The following is a 26568-nucleotide window of genomic DNA, read 5'->3' on the forward strand; positions in this document are numbered from 1 at the left end:
GTATACTTCTGCAGTGTTGACCTGCTGGCGCTGACCCAACGAGTCTCTGCAGCGACAGTTAAAATGGCGACTGCTGCTTTTAAATTACAAGTGCAGACGTAAGAAAAGATGGAATCCCGTGTGTCTCAGGCATCAGTAAGTTCAGGTGCAGCCTTCAGCTCACCAGTGAGTATCAGGTATGGCACTACACACTTAGCCCATGATGCAATAGTCCCATAATACGAACTTTTCATAAATGAAATATACTGCATATTTAGTGTTACTTTTAATTAGATATTTCTAAATAAAATAATTGAAAATTCAATACAAATACACCCGTAGTAACTCCAGTTTTTGTAAGCTTGTTTTTTATTAAAGTAAAATAATCGTAAATACTAACTTAAAATATGTACAGTAGTAACATAGGGTGTGTGACATGTTGATTAGCAAATGCAAGAACTCTGAGCAGGTGACAATCATGAGCCTTTTGCAGTGCAAACCTATCCAAATGAACCCGAGGGTGCGAGGAACGATGTTAGGAGGGGTGTCCAGCAGGGGTCAGTAGTGGGCAGCTGCTATTTTTTATATATATATATATATATATATATATATATATATATATATATATATATATATATATATATATATATATATATAAATGATTTGGATTGGAATATCAGTAACACACTGGTTGAGTTTGCAGATGATACCAAGCTGGTAGATTTGGCAGATAATCGAGAATTCGTTGACTCGTCACAAAGGGACTTGGACAGCAGTCAGGCTTGGGAAGATTTATGGCAGATGAAGTTTATCTCTGGTCCTTGATATTTGAGGCTGATACTCCAATTAGCTGTGACCGCCCAATCCCACTGAGATGGCACAGGTGGTGAAGCAGCTGAGGGGGCAGGAAGGCTGCAGGGATCTGTGGTATCGGGGGTGAGCTTCTCCAGGCTGGTGGTAAGGCTCTCCTCCTGGCATTGCAAGCAATCTTGAAAGGGAAGGGTGATCGCCTGGATTGCAGCAACTACAGGTGGATAACGCTGCTCTCGGTGCCAGGTAAGGTCCTTGCTAGGGTCATCCTCAATAGGATCTGTGATCACTTGCTCACCTACCGGTCTGGTTTTACGTCTAAGAAGTCTACCATCGACCTCATCCTGGCACTGAGGGTCCTCATGGTGTGCAAACGCGAATATCAGCAGAGTTTCTTTGCAGCCTTCGTCGATTTTCATAAAGCGTTCAACTCAGTTGATCGAGCTGCCCTGTGGGACATCCTGAGGGTTCGCGGGATCCCCTTGAGGTTGCTGGATATCATGGCCGGCCTGTCCACTGGTACTGTGAGTGCTGTGCAGAGTGGAGGCAGACCCTCTGTGTTTTTCCCAGTTGATTCTGAGGTCTGTCGGGGTCTGTTCTGCTCCTAATCTGTTCAATGCTGGCATGAACTGGGTGTTGGGCAGGATAGCGGTGTCCAGCAGCTGTGGGGCATCTGTTGGTGAAGAGAGATTCACGGATCTTGACTTTGCTGACGATGCTGTGATCTTCACGGAGTCAATGGAGGCTCTGATCGGGGTGTTCGAGAGACTGAGTGAGGAGCCAGAGTGTCTGGGCTTGCGAGGGTCCTGATAAAAACCAAACAGCCAGGCCTTTAATGACCTCTTGGGCACGGCCATCAGCAGTGTGTCTGTGTGCAGAGAGAGTGTCAACCTTGTCAAGAGGTTTACTTACCACGGCAGTGACATTCATGTGACTCTTCCTATGAAGTAAGAAGATGGATTGAGAGAGCATATGGGGGGGTCATGAGGTCACTAGAAAGGGTTGTGTGGCGCTCCCAATATCTATGAAAAAGGAAGAAGGTCCAAGTCTTTAGAGTCCTGGTGCCCCCTGTTTATGAGACATGAACGCCATCCAGTGACCTGAGTTGAAGACTGGGCCTCTTTGGTGTCTCTTCAGAGGGTCCTTGGGTACCGTTGGTTTGACTTTTTGTCGAATGAGCAATTGCTCATGGTGTTCTGAATAAGGCACATGACCTGTATTGTGAGGGAGTGTCAGTTGTGGCACATTTTCCCCTTGGGTTATCCGACTTGTAAGATCCTCATTGCTGGGGGCCCAAGTGGCTGGACCAGGCCAAGGGGTTGCCCACGTAACACCTGGCTGTGGCAGATAGAGGGTCATTTCCGGAGCGTGGGACTGGACCGCGTACCTGCCCGGGGGGTTGCCAACCGGGATCCGGAGCTGTTTCGTCGTGTAGTGGGTGCGGCAAAGGGCTCTACCAGTGCATGCACCCCAACATGTCAGTTAATGTAAAGAATTACACATTGGAAGTAAAAATGTTAGGTTTGAATACACGGGTTGGGGTGGATGGTCTGAAAATCGAAAGTCCACCTTATTAGAAGGACTTAAGAGTTGTGGTGAACTTGACACTCTCAACTGGCAGACAGTGTTCAGAAGCCATTAAGAAGGCTAACAGAGTGTGAAGTTATATAGCGCCTTGACCTGTGGAGTACAAGTCACAAGCTTTATGACACACTGATAACACCTCATCTGGAGTCCTGTGTGCAGTTTTGGTCTCCAGGCTACAAAAAGGACCTAACAGCACTGGAAAAAGTCCAGAGAAGGGCAGAATTTGGCAATTTAGGCCCTTACTTTTTTGAGGAGAGAGGAGCAACAGTCACTGTCACTTCAGAACGTTACATAGAAATGCTAGAGAACATTTTGAAGCCCCAACTGGAAGAAATGGATGTGGTAGGATGCATTGGTTTCAACAGGATGGAGCAACAGCTCATATGGCGCAGAGATCCATGCAAGTTTTGCGGGAGATGTTTCCATTGAAGCTAATCTCCCTGCGGCGCGATGTCGGATGGCCTTCACGTTCGCCTGATCTCGTTCCGTGTGGGGCTCTCTCAGGTCGAAGGTATATACACACACCGACCTCAAAACCATGAAGCCCTCAAGTATGCCACTCGCCATGAAATCACCGCTGAAAGAGTCATGCGAGCGTTCAGAAATCATCTCGAAGAGTGTATCGCTAATGATGGCCGCCAACTTTAAGACATCATTTTTAAAACGCAGTGAAAACAATCTATTTTTTTTTTTAACCCTTTCTTGTGTCATAATAGCATTGTAAGAGCTATTTGATATTTATATTGTTAAAATATTAAAATGTTTGCCTATATATTAGTGCATAGTCTATGGGACTAAGCTAAACTGTAAATGGAATATTCTAATTATTTCTTGTCCCTCTGACTACAGATTAGTCCTAGTTTATGATCTGCCTTGCAGTTGGTAAGCCATGGAGGGCACACGGTTTTTAAAGCGTGTCGTATCATATCGACCATTCTGAATGTGCCATATGTACAGAAAGTACTGAATGTTATAAGTAAAGCCTATATAATATCCACAGAGAAACAAGTAGAAAGTAACATAAGTTTAGCAAGAAAAAGCTAAGTTTGTAGAAGTAACCGGAAAAGACGCAGGTACAAGCGTTGTGTTGAGTCCCGTTACGTCACTTCACACGGCAGCAGGTTGTGATATTAATAATTCTTTACATTTATCTAGCGCTTTTCTCACCACTAAAGGAGTTTCAGTGGGCGGAGAGCCACTTCAACCACCACTAATGTGTAGCACCCACCTGGGTGATGTGATGGCAGCCATTTTTGTGCCAGTACACTCACCACACATTAGCTGTTAGGTGCTGAAGGGGTGGCAGATGGTAAGCCAGTTAGAGACAGGGGATGATTTGACCAGGGGTGGCCTGAATGACGAGGCCGTGATGGGTGTTGGTGAGTCCAGCAGGGGACACTTACTCTGTGGTCTGAATGTGGATCCCAGTGCACAGAGACACTGCTGTAAAAATGGCGCCATTCTTCAGATGAGACATAAAAACCGAGGTCCCGGCTCTCTATGCTTATGAAAGACCCCTGGGCATCCTTCGTAAAGAGTAGGGTGTATCCCGATGCAGCAGGTTGCAGTGAAGAAGAGACTCGCCTGAAGAGGGGTTGGCACTTTACATTCACATCACCATGGCAACGAACAGAAGCAACTGGAAAAAAAAAAAAGTTAAGTGACGTTGGAAAGACTTTGAAGCAGAAATCAGGAGATTTTGCAGTCAGCTAGTAAGGTAGCTGTAGTGAGGCCGCCCCTGAGGAGTTTGTGAGCAGTTCTGAAACAGGAGCAAAGAAACCCATCCCTGAAATGAAGGAGGGCTGCTTTGACTGGCGGAGGGAGCAGAATGCGTGGGGACGTCTTTCATGTGCTCAGGGTTGTCAAAGGCATCAAAAAATGAATCAACAGAATTTGTAAGTTACGTACTGGAGGACACCTAGTGGAGAGGAAGTGAAAGTGCACTCAGTACCGAAACTGGGAAGCACTCCTTTATATAAAGAATTACAGGATTAGTGGAAAACACTACTGAGTCGTGTAAATGAAATGGACGGGCTGGGTGAGATATTTGGAGCAACGAGCTCCCTGGATTGAACGGTGGCTGCCTCTCTCATTTCTCCTTCTGTGGAAGGAGCTGGAGAAGACGGGTCCTATTCAGCGCTTCTCTGACTCGTACTTCTCTGTTTTATGGTAGTTCTTGATGCTTTCCCCTTGTTTTAATTTACGTAAGTCCAACACTGTGTGTATTTTTTTTGTAGTCCATTTCTCTCTTGGGCCCTGTCAGGTTTTTCTTTAGCCTTGTATGCTTTTCCTTAACGTATTGTGCTATTGTTGAGCAGCACTGTCACTTCATTTTTCCCTCAATTCCAAATCCTATATCCCGTGCTTCTGCTGAGTCGCAGTGGGTGACAAGCTATGTTTTTTGGCTGTTTTATCTATATATTTTATATATACAGTAGTACCTCTGGTCACGACCGTAATCCGCTCCAAAACTCTGGACGCGACCCGAATGTAATTTCCCCATAAGATTGTATGTAAATAGAATTAATCCGTTCCAGACCATACGAACTGTATGTAAATATATATTTTTTAAGTACAAAAATAGCTAATTATACCATAGAATGCACAGTTTAATAGTAAACTAAATGTAAAATCATTGCATAGCACTGAGAAACCCTTGAACAGAGAACACTAACATTGTAAGAGTCTGTGCTAGACGCTTACAAACTGCTCGCTGTAGACACTTTTTTTTATGAGTTTTAAGCACAGGGGGAAAAAAATGAAATGCCACTTCTCTTGCGAAATTTTTCAAACCATCCTCTACTGGCTTTAAATGCCTCACCTTCGCCACTTGAAGAAGGATTTTATTTTCAGTAAATCGCCATGAATCTTCCTGTCTTTCTCGCATATGATTGCCTCGCTTACGCTATCCCCTGCAAGGTGTTTCTCGTTCAACCACACTAGCAACGGTTTTTCAGCTGTTTCGTTAGGCCCTGTATATGCATGTGTATATATATATATATATATATATATATATATATATATATAATGAAAGGATTCAATAAACACAGAAAAAGGTTTGGGGGAAGCCACCCATATATATGAAATAGGTTGCCAGCAATGAAAGTTTGGTTCAAACGAAACAAGTCTCAACAGACTTCACACCAGCAAAAGACAGGCGAACATGGCGGTTTTAAAGTTGGCCGGCCAAGGGAAGTGATGTCATTGGCCCCGGAACCAGAAGTGATGTCATCGAGTCTAGGCAAAATTTCCCGTGGTTGGTCTGCCGATTAAAAAAGGGGAAAGATCAGCACTCTGTCATCCCCTGGTCTGGCATGGAATTATCTAATTTCAGGTCAATACGTGAAAGGTATACGAGCAACAGGTGATTTAAAATCCTGGACAGACAAATGGACAGCCATTGTAGCATATTATATAAGACTATACGGGGTGGACTCCCCAAAACTTCATCTGTGTTGTTATGCTTTCTTTACTTATCAACATATATACACTGTGTGTGTGTGTGTGTGTGTGTGTGTATATATATATATATATATATATATATATTGGCTGTTTATATTCTGTATAAGTTAATGGCTGCTTCTGTCTGTTGTGTGGCTTTTACCTGTCCAAGAAAGTCCTTACTGCCGTGGTCTTCAGCACCAGACAAGTTGGGGGGCATTCAAACCCCCCCCCCGTATTCAAACCTAACATTTTTACTTCCAATGTGTGTTTCTTTACATTTGTTGACATTTCATTTCAAGTCACGTCAAGTTAGGGAGCATGCACTGGTACAGTGCGTTAATGCACCCACTACACAACGAAACAACTTGGGATCCCCGTTAGCAACCCTCCGGGCAGACACGCGGTCCAGTCCCACCCTCCGGAAATGATCCTCTATCTGCCACAGCTAGGTTTTATGTGGGCGACCCCTCGGCCTGGTCCAGCCACTCAGGTTCCCAACAATGAGGATCTTACCAGCTGGATCACCCTCGGGGAAACGTGCCACATGGCCGTAGTGCCATAAGTGACGCTCCCTCACAATGCAGGTCATGTGACTCATTTGGGACACCATGAGTAACACAAAGTCAAACCAACAGTACCCAAGGATTTTCTAGAGACACCGTACCAAATCTGTCCAGTCTTTGTCTCAGGTCACTGGATAGCGTCCATGTCTCGCAACCATATAGCAAGACAGGAAGCACCAGGACTCTAAAGACTTGGACCTTTGTCCTTTTGTAGAGATATCGGGAGCGCCACACACCCCTTTCCAGCGACCTCATGACCCCCCATGCTCTCCCATTCCATTTACTGACTTCATAGGAAGAGTCACCAGAGTCACATGAATGTCACTGCCAAGGTAAATAAACCTCTCGATGACGAGGTCGACACTCTCTCTGCACACAGACACATTGCTGATGGCTGTGCCCAAGAGGTCATTAAAGGCCTGGCTGTTTGGTTTTTTTCAGGACCCTCACAAGCCCAGACCCTCAGACTCCTCACTCAGTCTCTCGAGCGCCCCGATCAGAGCCTCCATTGACTCCGTGAAGATCACAGCATCGTCAGCAATGTCAAGATCCGTGAATCTTTCTTCACTAACAGATGCCCCACAGCCGCTGGACCCCACGACCCTGACCAACACCCAGTCCATGCAAGCATTGAACAGATTAGGAGCAGAACACACCGCTGATAAACCCTAGAATCAACTGGGAAAAACACAAAGGTTCTGCCTCCACTCTGCACAGCACTCACAGTGCCAGTGTACAGGCCAGCCATGATATCCAGCAACCTCGAGGGGATCCCACGAAGTCTCAGGATATCCCACAGAGCAGCTCGATCAACTGAGTTGAACGCTTTATGAAAATTGACAAAGGCTGCAAAGAAACTCTGCCGATATTCGCGTTTGCGCTTCATGAGAACCCTCAGTGCCAGGATGCAGTCAATGGTAGACTTCTTAGACATAAGACCAGACGGCCGGTGAGCAAGTGATCACGGATCCTATTGAGGGCTATTCAGCACACAGTCATTGAAATGGCCACTCCGTGTTTTTGTTCATTTTATTTTTTCTTCACTTATTTGTTTGTAGTTTTTATTTGTTTAGTGTGTTTGATTTCTGTAGTCCTAACAGCCCTCCAAGTGTCTGATTGGTAGAAAAGAGGGAAGGCAAATATTGAGGGACCAAAGGGATTCCAGTGTGGCGTGTTAACATGTTGTACAGCTGCAGTAAGAGGGGAACTCAAGGCCTCTGGTCTGTTTTGAGCTAAGGATGGTAGTTTGGGCTCCCATGACATGAGCCCACTTACACAGGGCTTAAATAAATGACATGTGCTGCAGCCACAGGAGGGGCTCACTCAGTGTCTGGCAAATCCCCTCATGCTAAGCTCCTTTACTGATAATTGTTTACAAACCCAATCATGGCTGTCAGGACATACCCAGAAATAGAAACTGATCCCTTTTCTTATCAAGATGCCATTAAATCTGTTTAACAATATAGCCAAGACATTACTATTGGGTATAATAATGGCCATTACTGCTTGAAATGACTGATTTTTAAAAGTGACATTTTCAGCAGTTGTTCCTTCAGTGTCCTAACGGTCAACTCCCTTAGCTTCTCCTTGATTAGTCCTGTTTACATGCTAATTGGTTATTAGAGAAACCTTTGTAAATACATTGGCTCTGCTGAATCTTGTTATTCTGTTCATTTGGGTTGCAAGGTGCTGGCATTCCTAAAGTTCAGTTCTCGGTTCAGACATGGCCAAAAAGGGAACAGTTTTCTCAAGGAACATGTCCATTTATTGCTTTGGTTGCAGAATGGAGTTTATTCCATGTGACTGATAGCCCAGAAACTAAAGAGTTCATACAAAGTTGTCTATTACTGCTTTGAGAGAAGAAGGCGAACTTCACCTAACTAGGGAAGAAAATGAAGGGAAAGGCCCAGATGAACTTCAAAGTGAGTGTTATGAGAAACAAATGCTTTACTGGTCCTCAGTTGGCGTCTACTTTAAAACATACACCAAAAACCAGTTGTCACACACTTGTACATGGGAGGCAGCTAAAGAGCTCGAATAGTGACAATTCCATTATCTGACAGCGGGGTGGCGAAGTGCACTGACTTTTTCTCTCAATCCTCTGCAGACCATTCACGCGAAATTCAACAGGGTTCTGGCACCCGTGATGATGTCACTTCCTGCCCTGACGACGTCATTTCCAGTTTCCGCCGCCTCTCATGATTTCACTTCCAGCTCCCGGGCCTGTGATGCTGTCACTTCCTGTCCAGACCTTTAAAGCCGCCATCTTTGCCACATGTCATCAGTTCTGTTTTGGACATTGAACCAGACACAACTCTACAAAAATCCAACGCTTTCTGCTGCCAGCGCATAATATACGGGTGGCTGCCCCAAACCTTTTTATGTCTCCTGTCCATTCTTGTGACACCGTGTTGTCTGCAACAGACAAAAGACGACTCCGGGATGCAGACCATGATATTGTTTTCCAGTCTTCTTCTGCCCGATGTCTGTGTTCTTTTGCCCACTTGAAACTTTTATTTGCCAGTTTCAGCTATGGCTTGTTCTTTGAAGCCCTGCCTTTTTAGGCCATTTCTCTGTTGCAGATAGCACTGGCATTTGGTGTGTATTTTAAAGGAAGATGCCAACCTGTAAAAGCATTTGTTGCCCCCTACACACTCTGACGCCCATCTGGGCCTTTCCCTTCTTCTCCTGTGCTGGTCAGATCCAGTTTGCCCTCTTCTGTCAGTATGAAATATTCAGCTTCTTGGCAACGTGTCATGTGGAATGGCCTTCATTCAGCAAACAAACGGTACACTGACATTATTTTTTTGTGTAAGCGGATTAATTTCAGCCAATTTTGACTCCAGGAGTGAGCATTGGGAATGCCAGTACCTTGCAACCCAAGTGAACTGAATAAGAGGATTCGGCGGTGCTAATGCAATCACAAAGGTTTCTCTAATTACCAATTAGCATTAACACCAGACTAATTAAGGATAAGCTAAGGCAGTTGACCACTAAGGCACTGAAGGATCTGCTGCTCAAAATGGGGCTGTGAATCATAAATTAAAAATCAGTCATCTCAAGCAGTAATGGCCATTTTACACAAACCCTAGTAATGGCTTGGCTATATTTTTAAGTCAATTAAATAGCATCTCAATAAAAAAGTATACACTCTATTGCCCAAAGTGTTGGGATGCCCCTCCAAATCACTGAATTCAGGTGTTCCAGTCACTTCCATGGCCACAGGTGTGTAACATCGAGCCCCTCGGCATGCGGACGGCTTCTACAAAAAGTTGTGACAGAATGGGTCGCTCTCAGGATCTCAGGGAATTCAAGTGTGGTACCGTGAGAGGATGCCACCTGTGTAAGAAGTGCATTCTTGAAATTTCCTCGCTAGTAAATACTCCACGATCAGCTGTTAGTGGAATTATAACAAACTGGGAACAGCAGCATGTAGTGGTAGGCCACATAAAATCACAGAGCGGGGACAGCACATGCTGAGGTGTGCAGAAGTCGCCAACTTTCTACAGAATCCATAGCCACAGACCTCCAAAAGCTCAAGAACATTGCAGCGTAGAGAGAGAGCTTCATAGAATGAATGGGGTCTCCATGGCCGAGCGGCTACATCCTAGCCTGACGTCACCAAGTGTAATGCAAAGCATCGGATGCAGTGGTGTAAAGCCCACCACCCGCCACTGGACTTGAGAACAGTGCAGACGTGTCCTCTGGAGTGATGAATCACGTAATCCGATGGACGAGTCTGGCCAGGAGAACGGGACTCTCCTGACTGCATTGTGCCAAGTGTAACATTTGGATTATGACGTAGGGTTCTTTTTCAGGGGTTGGGCTTGGCCTCTTAGTTCCAGTGAAAGGAACTCTTAATGCTTCAGCTTATGAAGTCATTTTGGACAATCTCATGCTCCCAACTTTGTGTACAACAGTTTGGGGATAGGAACATGACTGGGCACACACCAGTGCACAATACAAGGTCAATAAAGAAGTGGATGAGCGAGTTTGGGGTGGAGCAGCTTGACTGGTCTGCACAGAGAGACCCCTGATAGACCATCTTTGGGATGAATTCGGGTGGAGACTGTGAGCGAGGCAGGCCTTCTCATCCAACATCAGTGCCTGACCTCACAAATGCTTTCCTGGTCACAAATTCCCATCAACACACTCGTACACCTTGTGGAGAGCCTTCCCAGAAGAGCTGAAGCTGTTATGGCTGCAAAGGGTGGGCCAACTCCTTATTAAAGCCTATGTATGAAGAATGGGATGGCATTAAGGTTCATGTGTGAGTGAAGGCAGAAGTTCCAATGCTTTTGTCAATATAGTGTATCAATTTCTACCAAAAACATGAACATTTCTGGGGGTGTCCGGACTTTTGACTGATAGTGTACCCATAGATGAGTGAGCAGAATCCAAAAGACAAAGATCCTCAGTGTCACTGGAGATCGCTCGGAGACCATGGCCATTGGTTCAGCAATGCTGTCGTCATATAGAAGGTCATAAAAGAAGGCAAAGCCAAAATGGCCACAGCACGTCTGAGTTGTGACTCGCTTTTAACACGAGTCACCAAGTACAGTAGTGTTTGCCCCTGTGTTTCTTTTTATTTTATTATTCATTTCAGGCTAAAGGAAGTGAGGAGTGGCAGGACAGATGTTGGCTGACCGAGTCCCTTAAGAACCAAAAGTGGTCACAATGAACAAGCCTTGCCGCTCTTAGCAGCGGTTCCAAACATTTTAAATTCTGTGTATATTCACTCCATACATTTTGACCTGCTTGCCTTTCACTGGGTGGATTTTTCTGATCGGGGTGTCCCCACAGAGAGAACATGCCCCGGTGCCACATCTTTCCCCGTCTAATTAAAAGCGAGGGTGGCTTTAAAGGGGCGGCATGGTTTCTGTCTCCATGCAGTCACGTTCGCCCGCTTCTCTTACCTCACGCTATTAGGCACGGTCTGCTGGGCATTTAATGAATGGCAGGGGGCCCAAGAGGAGGATTTGATGTCAGCTTGATGAGGTGAGCAGGAGTGATAGGCCAGAAATATCCTCGCCCGCTCAGCTGTTTGTGCTTTTCCAAATGTGGAAGGCCTGGTTGCTAGGAGACAGCTGCCTCTGATTAGCTCTTCTCTCCCAACGCACCCCCCAGCTCAGGCTGGAGAGTGAAGGGGGAGGGGATGGCAGTGACTCTGTGTGTGTGTGTGTGTGTGCAACCACTCTTCACATCTCAGGAGTGTGACGCTGGTGTGTACGAGTTGATGTCCCCGGGGTCATCGGTCCTGTGAAGCAGTCAAACCACTACAATTACGTAATGCCATATGCATGCATTTCTTGGAGGAGGAAGAGGAGGAGGGAGTAATGGGGTATCCTGCTTTGGTCAGTTACTAACAACAGTGAAGGATGCAGCATGCGTGAGGCGACATGCTCAGATGTGAAGATGGCGCCTCCAACAAGATCAGGCTACTAAAGTTGGTTGTGTGCATTTCCTGAGAAGCGTCCAGCACGGGTGTTTTAGAATGTTCTCCCAGTATTTGTTTAATTTGCTGTCACTTTGAATCTTCTTCTTTTGTATTTTTGTGGCTTTGATTCTCCTTCCTTATTATATGTTCAAAGCAGATGGCTACCTTATAACAATTCATAAGATGGTCTGTAAATTGAGAGTTCATGGGTCATGGTGATGAGTTGGCAGAGCAAAGTCTAAGGGCCGCGACGCATACGCCTGTGGACTCCCATGCTATGCAAGTGTTGTACCATGTAACCCCTTACCCAGACCGGCCACTACACTACCAAGAATATTCCTTGGATAACCTGAGGCTTCTTGATCAAATAACAAGCCGTACTCCTTACAAGTTGTACTTTTTTTTTTCCCCCCACACGATGAAATAACCAGAAAACAGTAGGGCAGGAATGTAAAATCAAACATGGATATATTGTAAATGATAAGGACAAATAAATCTTGGAAAGTGAGATGATTCCTGAGGAGTGGAGAAGAAGTGTACAGGTGCCGATATTTAAGAATAACGGGGATGTGCAGGGAGGGCTACAGTAACTACAGGGGGTTATAAAACTGATGAGCCACAGCATGAAGTTATGGGGTGATGATTAGTGAGCAGCAGTGTGACAGATGCAATGTTTGCTCTGAGGGTGTTGATGGAGAAGTTTAGAGAAGGCCAGAAGGAGTTGCATTGAGTCTTTGTAGACCTGAAGAAAGTATATGAGATGGTGACATGAGAAGAGTTGTGGTATTGTATGAGGAAGTCGGGAGTGGCAGAGAAGTACATAAGAGTTGTACAGGATATGTACGAGGGCAGTGTGACCGTGGTGAGGTCTGCTGTAGGAGTGACGGTGGTGGGATAACATCAGGGATCGGCTCCGAGCCCCTTTTTATTTGCAATGGTGATGGACAGGTTGACAGACAAGATTAGACAGGAGTCCCTGTGGACTGTGATGTTTGCTGATGACATTCTGATCTGTAGCGATAGTAGGGAGCAGATTGAGGAGACCCTGGAGAGGTGGAGATCTGCTCTAGAGAGGAGAGGAATTAAGGTCAGTAGGACCACCAAGACAGAATACATGTGTGTGAATGAGAGGGAGGTCAGTGGAATGGTGAGGATGCAGGGAGTAGAGTTGGCAAAGGTGGAGGAGTTTAAATACTTGGGATTAACAGTACAGAGTAACAGGGAGTGCAGAAGAGAAGTGAAAAAGAGTTCAGGGAGGATGGAGAAGAGTGTCAGGAGTAATTTGTGACAGACGGGTATCAGCAAGAGTGAAACAGAAGGTCTACAGGACGGTAGTGAGAAAAGCTATGTTATATGAGCTGGAGACGGTGGCACAGGAGACAGAGCTGGAGGTGGCAGAGTTAAAGATGCGAAGATTTGCATTGGGTGTGACAAGGATGGACAGGATTAGAAATGAGGACATTAGTGGGTCAGCTCAAGTTTGGAGACAAAGTCAGAGAGGAAAGGTTGCGTTGGTCTGGACATGTGCAGAGGAGAAATGCTGGATATAATGAGAGAAGGGTGCTAAGGATAGAGCTGCCAGGGAAGAGGAAAAGAGGAATGCCTAAGAGAAGCTTTATGGTTGTGGTGAGGGAGGACATGCAGGTGATGGATGTTAAAGAACAAGATGCAGGGGTCAGAAAGCTATGGAAGAAGATGATCCGTATAGGTGGGAAGCTGAAATTTCGCGTGCTCATTCCTTGCAGTGTACTTACAAAAGTTAGGTATGTTTCATGTCCTATTGCAACACCCAAGGGGGGGATGAGCGTACCTCCTAAACTGTATATATAGATAGGGGAAACCCCTCCTCCCTATTTCTGCGACTTCCAATATACATAGGAAGCCAAATTTTCCCATGCTCATCCTTTACACTGTACTTAACGCTAAGTATGTTTCATTTCACGCCCCGTTTTTGCCCCGTAACAAAATTTCAAAATAATTTTTCTTCTTTTTGGCCATGCTCCCGCTGAGCGATCAGGTAGCGGGAGTGACCAGGGAATGGCGACTGGCCGCAGAAGGCCGGAAAGGCAGCGAGAGTCAGGAGGCTTGGTCGGGGAGTATCCAACGTGAGCGTCCTGGCCGTTGGATTGAACCAAGTCTCGAGGCTGGGATGAGTGCCAGACCAAAGCCAGGGATTGGGAGGTCTCCAGTCTCGTGTGTGAGTGAAGGGAAAAGGGCAGCTGCAGAGAACATCTTGCCTGCTGCTAAGCCCAAGCAGGAGAAGCAGGTGAGACGCCAAGTGGGAAGAAGCACTGAGCTTGTTGTTTTTAAAGATTGCTTCCTGTTGGATGTTTTAACCTCGTTTTAAAGGATTGTTTTTTTGTATGTTTTTAACCTCCACATTTTTTGTATTGGATTATTTATTTAATGACTTTTTTTGAAGCACTGCACTTTATTTATTGAACACTTTGTTTTTGATTGTCTTTTAATAAAAGCACTTTGCACATTTATACCATCCCCTTGCTCAATTGTTTATTGCCTCAACTGTCTAGCTCATCGGTGACATTACCGACGGTGTTGGGTTTAAGGGCTCCCGAATAGCGATGGGAGCGTGGAGCCAAACCCGCATCGTCACAGAGGGCGCGTGGTACACGAGTAAATACGGTAGTTTAATGCATTTTGTCATGAAAATGATATCAAGTATTAATCTAAGGATTCTAAATGTTCATAAATTGAATGTGTTCTGTGTGACGATTGCTGCTGACAGTTCAGGAGGAAGCCCCAGAAGTACGTAATGATTAACAACTGAGTCGGTTTTATGATGACGTTTACAATGGTCTACTATAATGATAAAATAAACTACGGGATCAACGTGCACATTTCAAGATTTAGGATGAAATTTCCCCTTTAACCACATTATGCCCCTAATTTTTTTCCTGTGGCTCATCTGCTGTAATCTTAAGATTGTTCTGATTTTTGATTTGATATACTTTATTAATTTCCACGAGGGGAAATTGTCTTTTCACATGACCTCTAGAGGTGAGAGTGCAGGGTCGGCCATTGTACAGCACCCCTGGACACACTGAGTGGTCAGAATCAGAATATCTTTATTGTCATGGTAACAAATACAACGAAATTAGGTGCAGTCCCTGCGGTGTCAAAAAAAATATTCAAAAAATGTAAATAAAAATAATTACAAAAGGATAGAAAAGGATAAGATGAGGTAATGAGGTAGAACGCAGACATTCAACATCAAACCGTATTGCACATGAAACACTACTACTGCACAAGATGTCATCTATTGCGCTGTAATCAACAAGTTGCATTGGAGGTGATTAGGTGGCATTCAGTGCCCTAATAGCAACAGAGTAGAAACTGCTATTCAGTCTCTTATTGTCTTTGTTTCGATGCTCCTGTCTTTTGCCTGATAGCAACAGTTAGAACATGTCATGAGCGGGGTGTGAGGAGTCTTTCAAGATGTTTTCCGCTTTCCTGAGGCAGCGAGAGCTGTGCAGTTCATCCAGAGAAGGTAAAGAGCAGCCAATGATCTCCTGGGCCGTCTTTACGATCCGCTGAAGTGCAGCTAGAAAACCACACGCAGAGGGCGTAGCACAGAATACTCTCCATAGAGCAGCGATTGAAGGACACCAGCACTTTTTGGGGGATGTTGTTGTTTTTCCTGAGGACTCCCAGGAAATAAAGTCTCTGCTGAGCCTTCTTTGCCAGCTCAGCTGTGTTCACACCCTATGATGTGGACTCCCAGGAAGCAGAAGTCTGACACCCTGTCCACACAGTCCCCTCTGATATAGAGTGGTTTGATGTCCTGAAGTCCACAATGAGCCCCTTGGTCTTAATTGTGTTCAGGAGCAGGTTGTGGTCAGTGCACCATGCTGTCAGCCGCTCCACTTCGTCCCTGTAGACTGACTCATCCTCCGCAGAGATGAGCCCCACCGCGGTCGTGTGTGTACAGCGTGAAGAGCAGGGGTCTCAGCACACAGCCCCGAGGAGAGCCTGTGCTGATGACTGAAGAGATGTGGGGGCCCACCATAACTAACCCTTTGTGTGCAGTCTGTCACGAAGTCTTTAACCCAGGGATCTCCAACCTTTTTTCCCCCAAGAGCTTCTTTTACAAAATGAAAATGGCCGAGGGCTCCTCATGTTTTCTAACGTTTATTCTCATAGCTTATTTCAACCCAAACAAACTGGATAAGCTTGTTTTGTCTGAACATTTACAAAATGTTGGTATCCACAACTCGCAGTGTGCATTAAAATATCACAGAAAATATTTCGCTTACCTGCAGGTGCATTTTGTACGTCTGTCTGCATTTTCTAGTGTATCTCACACTACTGAATTAATACATGAGTGCTGTCAAAACAAAACAATGCAATTCCAAATCCACAGATCTGACTTATTTGTCATTGTGTTCCATGTCACTGTGTCACTTTATTCAAATGTCCAGTCGCATGTGTGATGTGTTTTTTAGCTAGTCAGATGACTAGCACTGAGTTGTGTGATGGAGTGGAGCCTCTGAGGTTCTACTCTTCTGCAGTCATTTAAGTGTTCGTCTGTCAGTCGTGTTCTGAACTTTGAGTTCATGACATTCACGTCAGACTCATCAGAGGTATGGAGACCCAAACAAAGCAGACATTTTCAGAGCTGCCTGGTGAAGATTCTTATGGTTATCTGGCTCTGCTAAGCTCCAGAAATGTTGAGATTTTAACTGCACAAGGTTTACTAATATATAATATTAAATTTAATGTCTGTCCGCTTTTCATGGGAGAACTACTTAACGGATTTAAATCAGGTTTTTTTCTACAATTTGCTTGAACATTCCGGTTGATTTTGTGACTTCTCTCATTTCACTGTGTATCATAGTTCGCTTGCGCCAGCAGAGCTGTGGGTCGGTAGATAAATCCTTCAACTACAACTCCAACTCCTTAGTTTTTGGTACTTCCGACTCCAACTCCTCTGTGTTTAATATGCTAATGTATTGTCCTTGTTGAGCATCCTCAGTAGACCTGTTAGTCCCTGTAAGCAAAACTTCACTCCAGGTTTCGATTCATCCAGCCGAGCCTCTTGTTGTATTCTGTGTATCATTTAAATGAGTGCAGTGACCGAGCAGAGCCTGGTCTCGCTCCGCTCCTCCCTTACAGATGACTTGAAGCACATTGTAACACACTATAAAACAATCCAAAATCACAATCGCGTGTTAACAAGAGTCTTATCACTTCAATAATTTACTATTATTAGCTGTAGTGGGACGTCAAACAAAATGACCCCTTTGATTGGCTAACTAAAAGGATTACAATATGCAAGCTTTCGAGGCAGCTACTCTTCAGGCAAAATGTAATTGATTAATTGATTGTAATGATTACATTTTACCTGAAGAAGGGGCCCAAGTTGCCTCGAGAGCTTACATATTGTAATCTTTTTAGTTAGCCAGTCAAAGAGGTCATTTTGTTTGACTTCTCACCACACTCATAATGGCTAACACAGTACAACACCCAGGTTGCTACTATTATTAACTGGCTAATTAAGAAAATGTTGATTTGTGTAAAAGGAGACAAGATAATCAAAGAAGAGTTGGGGCACTGCGGGTGTCCACTTTAATGTCTCGGTTTGGTTGCAGATTGGGAGGCCATCTTTTAGTTGACGTCAGTGTGACTTAAGCAGTCGGTCTCAGTTGCTTTAGAGGGGTCCTTAGTCTAATGGGTCATTCACAGACGATTTGTTCGTTTTAAATGACTCTTTTCAGCAAATCATATGAATCAATTGTCTGCCTGTCTTAAAGCCGACTTGCTACCTAAAACTAGATGATGACATTGGTAGAAATGGGCTTCTTATACAAGATAACAGCAGCGCTCAAAATCTTACTAGGAGTCCATCAGTGGGCTAATGCCAGGACTTTTGCACCCTCTGCTGCTCAGCTTAAGTAGTGCAGGTTAATAAAACATGAGACCTGCAAGGCACAGAGTTTGTTATCTGAGGGGTTGGTGGGTCCTGAGTTTGTCAAGCCAGGCTAGATTTTTGTCTTATCGTTTTAAGTTATCCAATTTATTTTTCACAAATGGCACTGCACATCACCCCAAAAACACCCCAAAATGCTGGCAGACTTCATTGAATTGAAAGAAGGATGAATGGAGAAATGTAGCGGAACATTCTTGATAAGAATCTGCTGCCATCAACCAGGATTCTGAAGATGAAGCAAGGGGAGACATTTCAGCAAGTCAAGGACCCCAAACACACAGCCAAGGAAACTCTCAATTGGTTTAAGAGAAAGAAAATAAAGAAGCTGCTAGAAAGTACAAGTCAATCACCTGACTGGAATCCAATTGAAAATCGATGGAAAGATCTGAAGATCAGAGTTCATAGAAGAAGCCCCTGGAGCCGTCAAGATTTGAATGCAGTTTATGTAGAAGAATCCCACCTGAGCAATGCATGCGACTCGTTTCTCCATACAGGAGGCATCTTTGAAGCTGTCATGACCAACAATGGCTTTCCTACCAAGTATTCAATAACTTTCAGTAAGCATGTTCCAAACTTATTCTCAGTGTCATTCCACTTTATTACACATAATTTATGGACTGATTTGTTTGGATCTCTTTGTACGTGTGGATTACTTGGGTTGTTACCAACATCTGGTGAACATTTCCTGTCAGTTAGCCCCATCAGAAATATATTTACTGAGATAAACATTCTCGTGTTTGATACTAATTTTCCCCTGCTGCATAAGTTTGTCGGGCGTCCCGTTTGTTTGTTTGTTTTAAAACCATGGCCATTAGTATACGGTTGTCCCCCACCTTTGCGTCCATAACAGCCGCTATTCCTCTCTTTCCACAAGATTTTGGAGTGTGTCTGTGGGAAGTTTGTGCCCATTCAGCCAACCGAGCATTTCTGAGGTTGGTTACTGACGTTAGACGAGAAGTCCTGGCTCACTGTCGGCATTCCAGTTCATCCCAAAGGTGTCCAGTAGGGTTGATGGTCAGGGCTCTGTGCAGGCCACTTGAGTTCATGCAGGTCTTCATGGGGGGCACAGTTGTGCTGGAACACAGAAGAATCGTCCTCAAACTGTTTTCGCTAATTTGGAAGCACACAATTGTCTGAAATGTCCTTCTCTCCTGTAGTGTTAACAGGACCCTTGACTGGAACCAAACCCCAAACTCTGTCATTACCCGTCTTCCACCAAACTTTACAATAGGCACTCTGCAGCCCAGAAGGTAGCGTTCTCCCCATCACACACTTCCCGATAGTGAAGTGTGGCTCATCACTTCAGAGAAGACATTTCCACTGCTCTAGAATCCAGTGGTGGTGTTCGTTACGCCAGTCCACCCTGCGCTAGACATTGCACGGCCGTGGAAACCCATTTAGTGAAGCTCTTGATGCTGGTGAAGCTTCCAGTGGTAGTTTGGACCTCTGTAGTGAGCGATGATACAGATGAGGTTTGATTTTTATGTGCTTCAGCACTCGGTGGGCCTGCTCTGTGAGTCTGCGTGGTCTCCCACTTATGGCTGAGCTGCTGTTGCTCTTCAGTGCTTCCACTTCACAATCATACGACTTACAATCTAGCAGAGCGGAACTTTCACATAACTGACTTGGAGCAAAGGTGGCGTCTTATGACAGTGTCACATTTAAAGTCACCGAGTTCTACTTGCAATGGATGTGCTTTATTTTATTCCACGGTTAACAATGAGACACCTTAAAATCAGTAGTTTGGAGCTTGTTGCTGTGGAGGAGGGCCAAATACATTTGCCCGTCTTGTGTAAGTATTTTGTGAATAAATTCAAGTCTTTCAACATTTTCTTAGATGGTGTCGGTGGCTCACTAGCTTTGTATTCATTACTTTGACTGCTGATTTCATGGAGGATTTTCTTAACATCACAGTGTCCTGTTTAAAAATAAAAAAAATGACCTCGCTTTGGATTCAGCGAGTGACCCTGCTGCCATTGAGATTTCTGAACGTACCCATAATTGCCTTTGCAGTCTCTTGATTTAGCTAAGAGATTCCTTCATGCAGTACTGGTGCAGTAGTGAGAGGCCAAGTCTGGGTTACCAACCATGCTTTGTGTGCGGTGTCACTGTGTTGTCCCAGTTCACACTGGGCACTTTTCCACCATGTACACTGTCCAGAGCGGGCGCCTGCTTCCGGGTGATGTAGAGCAAGCAGGTGGTGGGAATGAGCAGCTGCCCGCAGACACTCGCTCATCGGACGGCTTACCAAAGAAATGTTTATTCTGCTTTGGCATCCTCAGTTAAATTGTTCAGTGATGTCTGTGGGAAAAGCGCTGCCTCCAATTCTGTTGGTGGGTGAAGTGCCAAAGGGTTATTGTGAGCATATTATAAAGCAGAGTGGATGTAAGGGTGGTCCACTCCTACAGTTACTTGGGGGTCCACATCAGTGACAGGTTGGACTGGTCTCGGAACACAGAGGAGAGAACGAGCAGAGCAGGCTCTTATATGTTTAGGAGACAACGTTCCTTTAATGTGAGAAGTGACATCCTTCACATCTTCTATAGGTGGGCTGGTAACATCACTTCAAGAGAGGCCCACCGAATAAACAGTAAAATTACAAGGGCAGGCTCCCCGGAGGTCGTAGCGAAGGAGAGAATTAAAACAAAACTGAGTGCCATTATGAACAATGCTGTGCATCCTCTCTGTGACACAACAGCAGTGAGGACATTCAGGAAGTGAATTATTCACAAGTGTGTCAGGAAACACCACGGGGGTCTTTTATACCAACAGCAGTTCTTCTGCCTAATGCCTCACTGTGAATGTCTCAGCCAAGTCAGAAATGATCTTTTCTTTCTTTTAAATGTTCTTGCTTTATAGTAATTCCAGTGTGTGTTCTGACCAAAGTGCGTGCGTGTGTGTGTGTGTATTTATTTATGTGTTTACTTGCTTGGTCTGTTGGTATTGAAGGGCAACATGTGTTAGCGTAACTCACATGCATTTCTCTTTCCTTATTTAGGGTGCTATATGAAATAAGGATCGGTTGATGTTGTCCTCTTTTTTTTATTTTTCTTTTCCCCCCAGTTCCAGCAGACAACTGAAGACATTAACTCAGGATGCCCCCTTGCCCAGTCTGCGTAAGGACGCCGCTACCCACACAGGACAAACAAAATGCAAACATGTGCTTTGTGACTGCAGCAGACTGAACATTGAAATGCCAAGGCTGCTACAGGTGAGAAAGGATTGGCATGGCCTCCTGATTTTGAACCCAAGAAAACCTTCAGCTCACTATTCCTGCTGTATATTGCCAATTCAGTTATCTGAAATGTTTCTGTAAAGCCCACCAGTAGGCAGCTGGAGGTCATTTTGTAGGCTCTGGCAGTGCTGCTCCTGTTCCTCGTCACACAAAGGTGCAGATAGCAACCAGTTCTCCTACTGGATTGGTGCCCTTCTTTAGCCCTGTCCAGCTGGCCCATCTCCTGGTATCTCCTCCATGCCCTTGAGACTGTACAGGGAGGCACAGTGGTGGCACATATGAATATGCCTTCCTGGAGGGGATGGGCTACCTTTGCAATGTGAATGGCCTCTTGCTACCAGTAGTGATAAGGACACTAGCAAAACGTATAACTAGAGAAGAATCCGTCAGGAAGGATAAAGCGAGAGCAGTTATTGGTGGCCACCATTCCCTTTGGGACTTGTCACTGTCATTTGCACCAAAGCCGGTGACGTTGATTCACAGTGCTTTGGTGTGTGGGAGAGACAGAATCAAGGAGGGAGGTATCAAAGAGAAAAGAAGGGTGGAGGTGTTAAGTGCTGGTTCAGGAGCGGGAGCAGGCAGCTGGGAGGAGAGCCCCTTAGGAGAGGAATGTTTGGCCGACACTCGGTGGGGGGCAGTAGGAAACGGTCGCTCCAGCTGAGTGGTTATGAGGTGCAGGAGAGACCAGGAGTTTGGACAGCCCACCGCGTATGGCCGAGAAGGCAGTGGGAGTCAAGGAGGCTTGGGATGGAGAGCCCCAGTGTGAGCGCCCTGGTCGGTGGGGTCCCACGTCTCGGTCCGGCGAGTGAGCTGTATGTACATAGCCAGGGGACAGAAGGTTATCAGACCAGTATGAGCATCAGCTGAACCTGCTGATAGGGCGACTCCCCTGTCGCAAGGCCCATATGGGTGAAGCAGGGGAGCCACCAGTTAGAAGGAAGAAGGTACCGGGTTTTTATAAAGGACAGTTTCCAGCCTGTTGATTTTTAACCTCGTTTTAAAGAATTTATTTATTATGGATTTTAACCGCCACTTGTCACTTGTGGTTTATTTATGGGACTATGGAGAACTGCACAATTTATTTGAACACTTCAGTTTTGGTTTGTTTTAATTAAAGCACTGCACACTTTACACCTTGCCCTTGCTCCAAGTGTGATTTGTCCTCATCTGTCAGCCCCTCCGGTTACATTACCGATGCTGTTGGGTTCGAGAGGCTCCCTAAATTGGAAGAGGGTGCATGGACCAGGACCTGCATGTCACAAGTATTTCTTGGAACCCACCCCTCAAACGCTCTTCATTCAGACTGTAAGATGCAGCGCTATGTAAACCTCTGCTTTGTGTTCTCAGACTGTCACACCACAGGACGACCTGCCACAACTTCCACAGCCATCTTTTCTCAAGAAAGCCCAAATGCCCGAGTCGATGTTTGAAGATGTCAAGCGGACATTAACCGAGGTGGAGAAGAAGCGTCGAATTTTGGAGGAGAACCTGGATGCTATCATGCGGGCAAGAAGTGGGGACATACTGCACTCGTACCTGGATGCCTTGTCTAACAACAGGTACATTTGGGTCACCTGCTGTTCTCCTGACATTAAATTTCCTTGGTTGTCTTACTACGTTTTATTATTTACATCATTGAGATTGTTGTTTCTGTTTTTAAATGTTGGTCAAGCCCTCTCCTTTCTGTACTTGTCAGGTAACAAGCCCTTAGAAAAATGGCAGACAGTTGGTTTTATGCTTTGTCTCTTTGAAAGGCACTGAGTATGATGGCATTCATGTAACATCACCAGCACAATCCCCACCTCTGTAGCTCCCTTGCAGTTTCTTCCGTATGTAACTACAAGATGAAAATATTTCAGTCGACTGTAAATTGACTTTGAGGTATAGAGAATGGACAAAAAAAGGAGTCTTGCCAAGGCCTCCATTGGCACTACCTAAAGGCAAACTGGATATAATGGGTCTGTCATCTTACTACAGGGAGATTCACTTGAAAGAGACCCCCAATATTCTGTTGTAACTCCCATTAGGATGGAGCAATCTGAACCACAAAAATCTGCTCTATACCTTGACGTTTGTGTAATCGGTTGCATGACATGCGATGCTAGTAGTGGTTTCTGTTTTCTGCCAGACACATTTTGACATGGCGCTCCGTGTTCCTGAACGTATCATCATCGTCTCGGGGTTGAACAGCAGCAATTTCACATTGGATGTTTTCTTTCAAGTCTTCCACAGTGTGAGGCTTGTTCCGATAGACTTTTCCTTTGAGCAGACCCCAAAGGAAAAAGTCTGGTGGTGTTCGATCCGGCGACCATGGTGGCCAAAGCCCCTTTGAAATGACCCTGTTGCCAAAGAAGCACTCAATTTCTGCCAGCCTTCCTGATGTATGACACATTGCTCCATCTAACCTTCCGTTAACTTGCGACCATCCAGTTGATTCTGACATCGCTTAAATGAATTGGTGACCCAATAAGTTCACACCCTGAAGATGCGCTGCTCAATACTGCACACCACCATCCTGATGAGAAGCTGAGTGACTGAGTGAAGGGGTACGGGCGGTAGACACCCAGAAATTACAAATGGAGGTTAAAGGTCACAATGGCTGTCCAGCGCCTACCTCATCACTCCGATGCAAGGGCACCCCAGCTTGTTCGAAGCTCCGTATACTGAGGAGCACATTGCACATTGTTTCGTTCAGATTGCTTCGTCCTAGCGAGAGTTATTACAGAATATTCAGGGCCTCTTTTCAGTGAATCTCTCTGTATATGGTGGTCCAGATCTAATTATGCAATTTTCATTACACTATAACTTATTAAGTTTATTACATAGAAAATCAGCCGAAAATCCCGGACCATCAAGAAGTGTGCGAACTGACGACATGAAGAATCGTCTTTACACCGAACTTGAATCGTCCCTGCATAAATAAAAGTCATCCAGATGATCTGGATCTGCATGATTAGATCTGGACCACCCTGTATTATCTATGATTGCCTAAGATGCCTGTGTACTCTGCACGATGATGATACAAAGCCAGATATGTTGTCACATTTGTCCACCTGCTTGTGTTAATGAGGACAAACCGCAGACTACAGCTGCTGCAGGCAAATCTTCAGTGACAGGATAAGTCCGTCTGCTTCCATGCATAAATTTTGTTTCTTTTAAATCTCATTTGTTTTTCTCCCAGTGCCAATACTTTGAAGTTGAGTGTGCATGTGTCAGTACTTTGACTCGTCTTTATTTGTGAAGTGTGAAAACTATTGGTTATATTTAAAGTCAGTACCCATAAGTAAAAAGCATGCCAAGAAAGAGCACCACAGATGTGATGTTTGCTTTGAGGGTGTTGATGGAGAAGTATAGAGAATGCCAGAAGGAGTTGCATTGTGTCTTTATGGACCTGGAGAATGCAAATCACAGGGTGAGGAGAGAGGAGCTGTGGTATTGTATGAGGAAGTCGGGAGTGGCAGAGAAGTACATAAGAGTGGTACAGGATATGTATGAGGGGAGTGTGACCATGGTGAGGTCTGCTGTAGGAGTGACGGTGGCGGGATAACATTCGGGATCGGCTCCGAGCCCCTTTTTATTTGCAATGGTGATGGACAAGTTGACAGACGAGATTAGACAGGAGTCCCCGTGGACTCTGATGTTTGCTGATGACATTGTGATCTGTAGCGATAGTAGGGAGCAGATTGAAGAGACCCAAGAGAGGTGGAGATATGCTCTACAGAGGAGAGGAATGAAGGTCAGTAGGAACAGACAGAATACATGTGTGTAAATGAGAGGGAGGTCAGTGGAATGGTGAGGATGAGGGGAGTAGAGTTGGTGAAGGTGGATGAGTTTAAATACTTGGGATCAACAGCACAGAGTAATGGGGACTGTGGAAAAGAGGTGAAGAAGAGATTGCAGGCAGGTTGGAGTGGGTGGAGAAGGAGTGACTTGTGACAGACGGGTATCAGCAAGAGTGGAAGGGAAGGTCTACAGGACGGTAGTGAGACCAGCTGTGTCATATGGGCTGGAGACGATGGCAATGACCAGAAAGCAGGAGACAGAGCTGGAGGTAGATGAGTTAAAGATGCTAAGATTTGCATTGGGTGTGACAAGGATGGACAGGATTTAGAAATGAGGACATTAAAGGGTCAGCTCAAGTTGGACGGTTGGGAGACAAAGTCAGAGAGGCAAGATTGTGCTGGTTTGGACATGTGCAGAGGAGAGATGAGGGGTATAATGAGAGAAGGGTGCTAAGGATAGAGCTGCCAGGGAAGAGGAACAGAGGAAGGCCTAAGCGAAGGTTTATGGATGTGGTGAGGGAGGACATGCAGGTGATGGGTGTAACAGAATAAGATGCAGAGGACAGAAAGATATGGAAGAAGATGATCCACTGTGGCGACCCCTAACGGGAGCAGCCGAAAGAAGAAGACTCATAAGTAAAAAGTAACAGCCATCTGCCGTCTGCTTTGAAAGGCGAAAAGAGTTGAATTCACGCATAACAAAGGATTGATTGACTGTCTAAGTCCTTGAAAGGAACTGTGGGTGACTGGAGTGAGAAGCAGCAAAACGAGATTATGAATTTGGAAGGTCATTAAGATGTCCCTGTCTTATAGAAACATTCAAAACGAATAATAGATTAAGAACATGTGAGGAACATATAATCAGTGTTCTGTTTTGCCTCGAGATATTCTGTGAAAGGCGGCCGGCACATCAATGAGAGACAAAGGGCTTTCTTTGCAGTAAGCCTCAGAGAACAAGGCCTGTTAAATCTTGAGAAAAGGCATTGAAATCTTTTTTCTGGTTATCAGCAGTGAAACTCACACTGGAGCTACCTGGGAGTGTCTGTGGTGTCAGAAAACCAAACTTTTCTACATAATAATAACAACTAGGGGGCTTCACCCCCTGCTTGCTTTGCCAACCCCTAGTGGCGGGTACTGGCTGAGGTGCTTGAAGGGCATCAGGGCGCCCCTCCATTGCTTAAAGTGATTGTATTTAAAGAGATGGCATAATTAAGAGTATGCAGGGTGCAGGAGGAAGACAATCTGGTCCTTAGTTATTATAGATAGAAAAGCAATTACTTGAATATTTCACCACAACTGTCTATTTTAAATACCAATGGATAATCAAACGTAGTATAAAGTAAAACATAATAAAAAGTAAATCAAAAATTGAATTACATTAACGCCTTGTCAAAAACACTATTATGAATTACTTCATCCTCTAACTTACATTCTATAAACGTAGATTTTTTTGCATTTCTGTTCGGGATATTTTTGTCTTTTTCGTTTATTGGACGATTCCCTTTGTTCTTGATTTTTATTACCTGCAGCTGTTTTTTGTTTATTATATTTTTTGTTTGTTTTGACGTTCATTATGAGTTCTTGCCGCTGTTTTTCTATCGCAGTTTAAAATTTGACATTCTAGAATAGATAATTTGCTTTTCTGCCTTGACGTTATAAGCGACTGCATTGAAAGGCGAGTTAGCAGCACTGAGAGTGTCATAGGGCGGTCCGGAGAGGGTAGGAGTAACGACTGGGCAAGCGGTGTGGAGGGGAGTGGTCACATCTGAAGAACGCGGACACAA

At 44.9% G+C, this 26568-nt stretch overlaps 1 protein-coding gene across 2 annotated transcripts in view; it reads left to right on the plus strand.

The window, feature by feature from the left end:
- The window catches only part of kiaa0586 (KIAA0586 ortholog), a 215379-nt gene that overhangs the window by 104156 nt on the left and 84655 nt on the right, over window positions 1-26568 (plus strand). For both annotated transcript variants that reach the window (XM_039741637.1, XM_039741636.1), the window contains exons 9-10: window positions 20831-20978; window positions 22350-22561. In XM_039741637.1, the coding sequence (XP_039597571.1) occupies window positions 20831-20978; window positions 22350-22561 (360 nt within the window). The remainder of the gene's footprint in view (window positions 1-20830; window positions 20979-22349; window positions 22562-26568) is intronic.

Source organism: Polypterus senegalus, chromosome 18, assembly GCF_016835505.1.
Source record: "Polypterus senegalus isolate Bchr_013 chromosome 18, ASM1683550v1, whole genome shotgun sequence".
NCBI classification, from domain to species: domain Eukaryota; kingdom Metazoa; phylum Chordata; class Cladistia; order Polypteriformes; family Polypteridae; genus Polypterus; species Polypterus senegalus.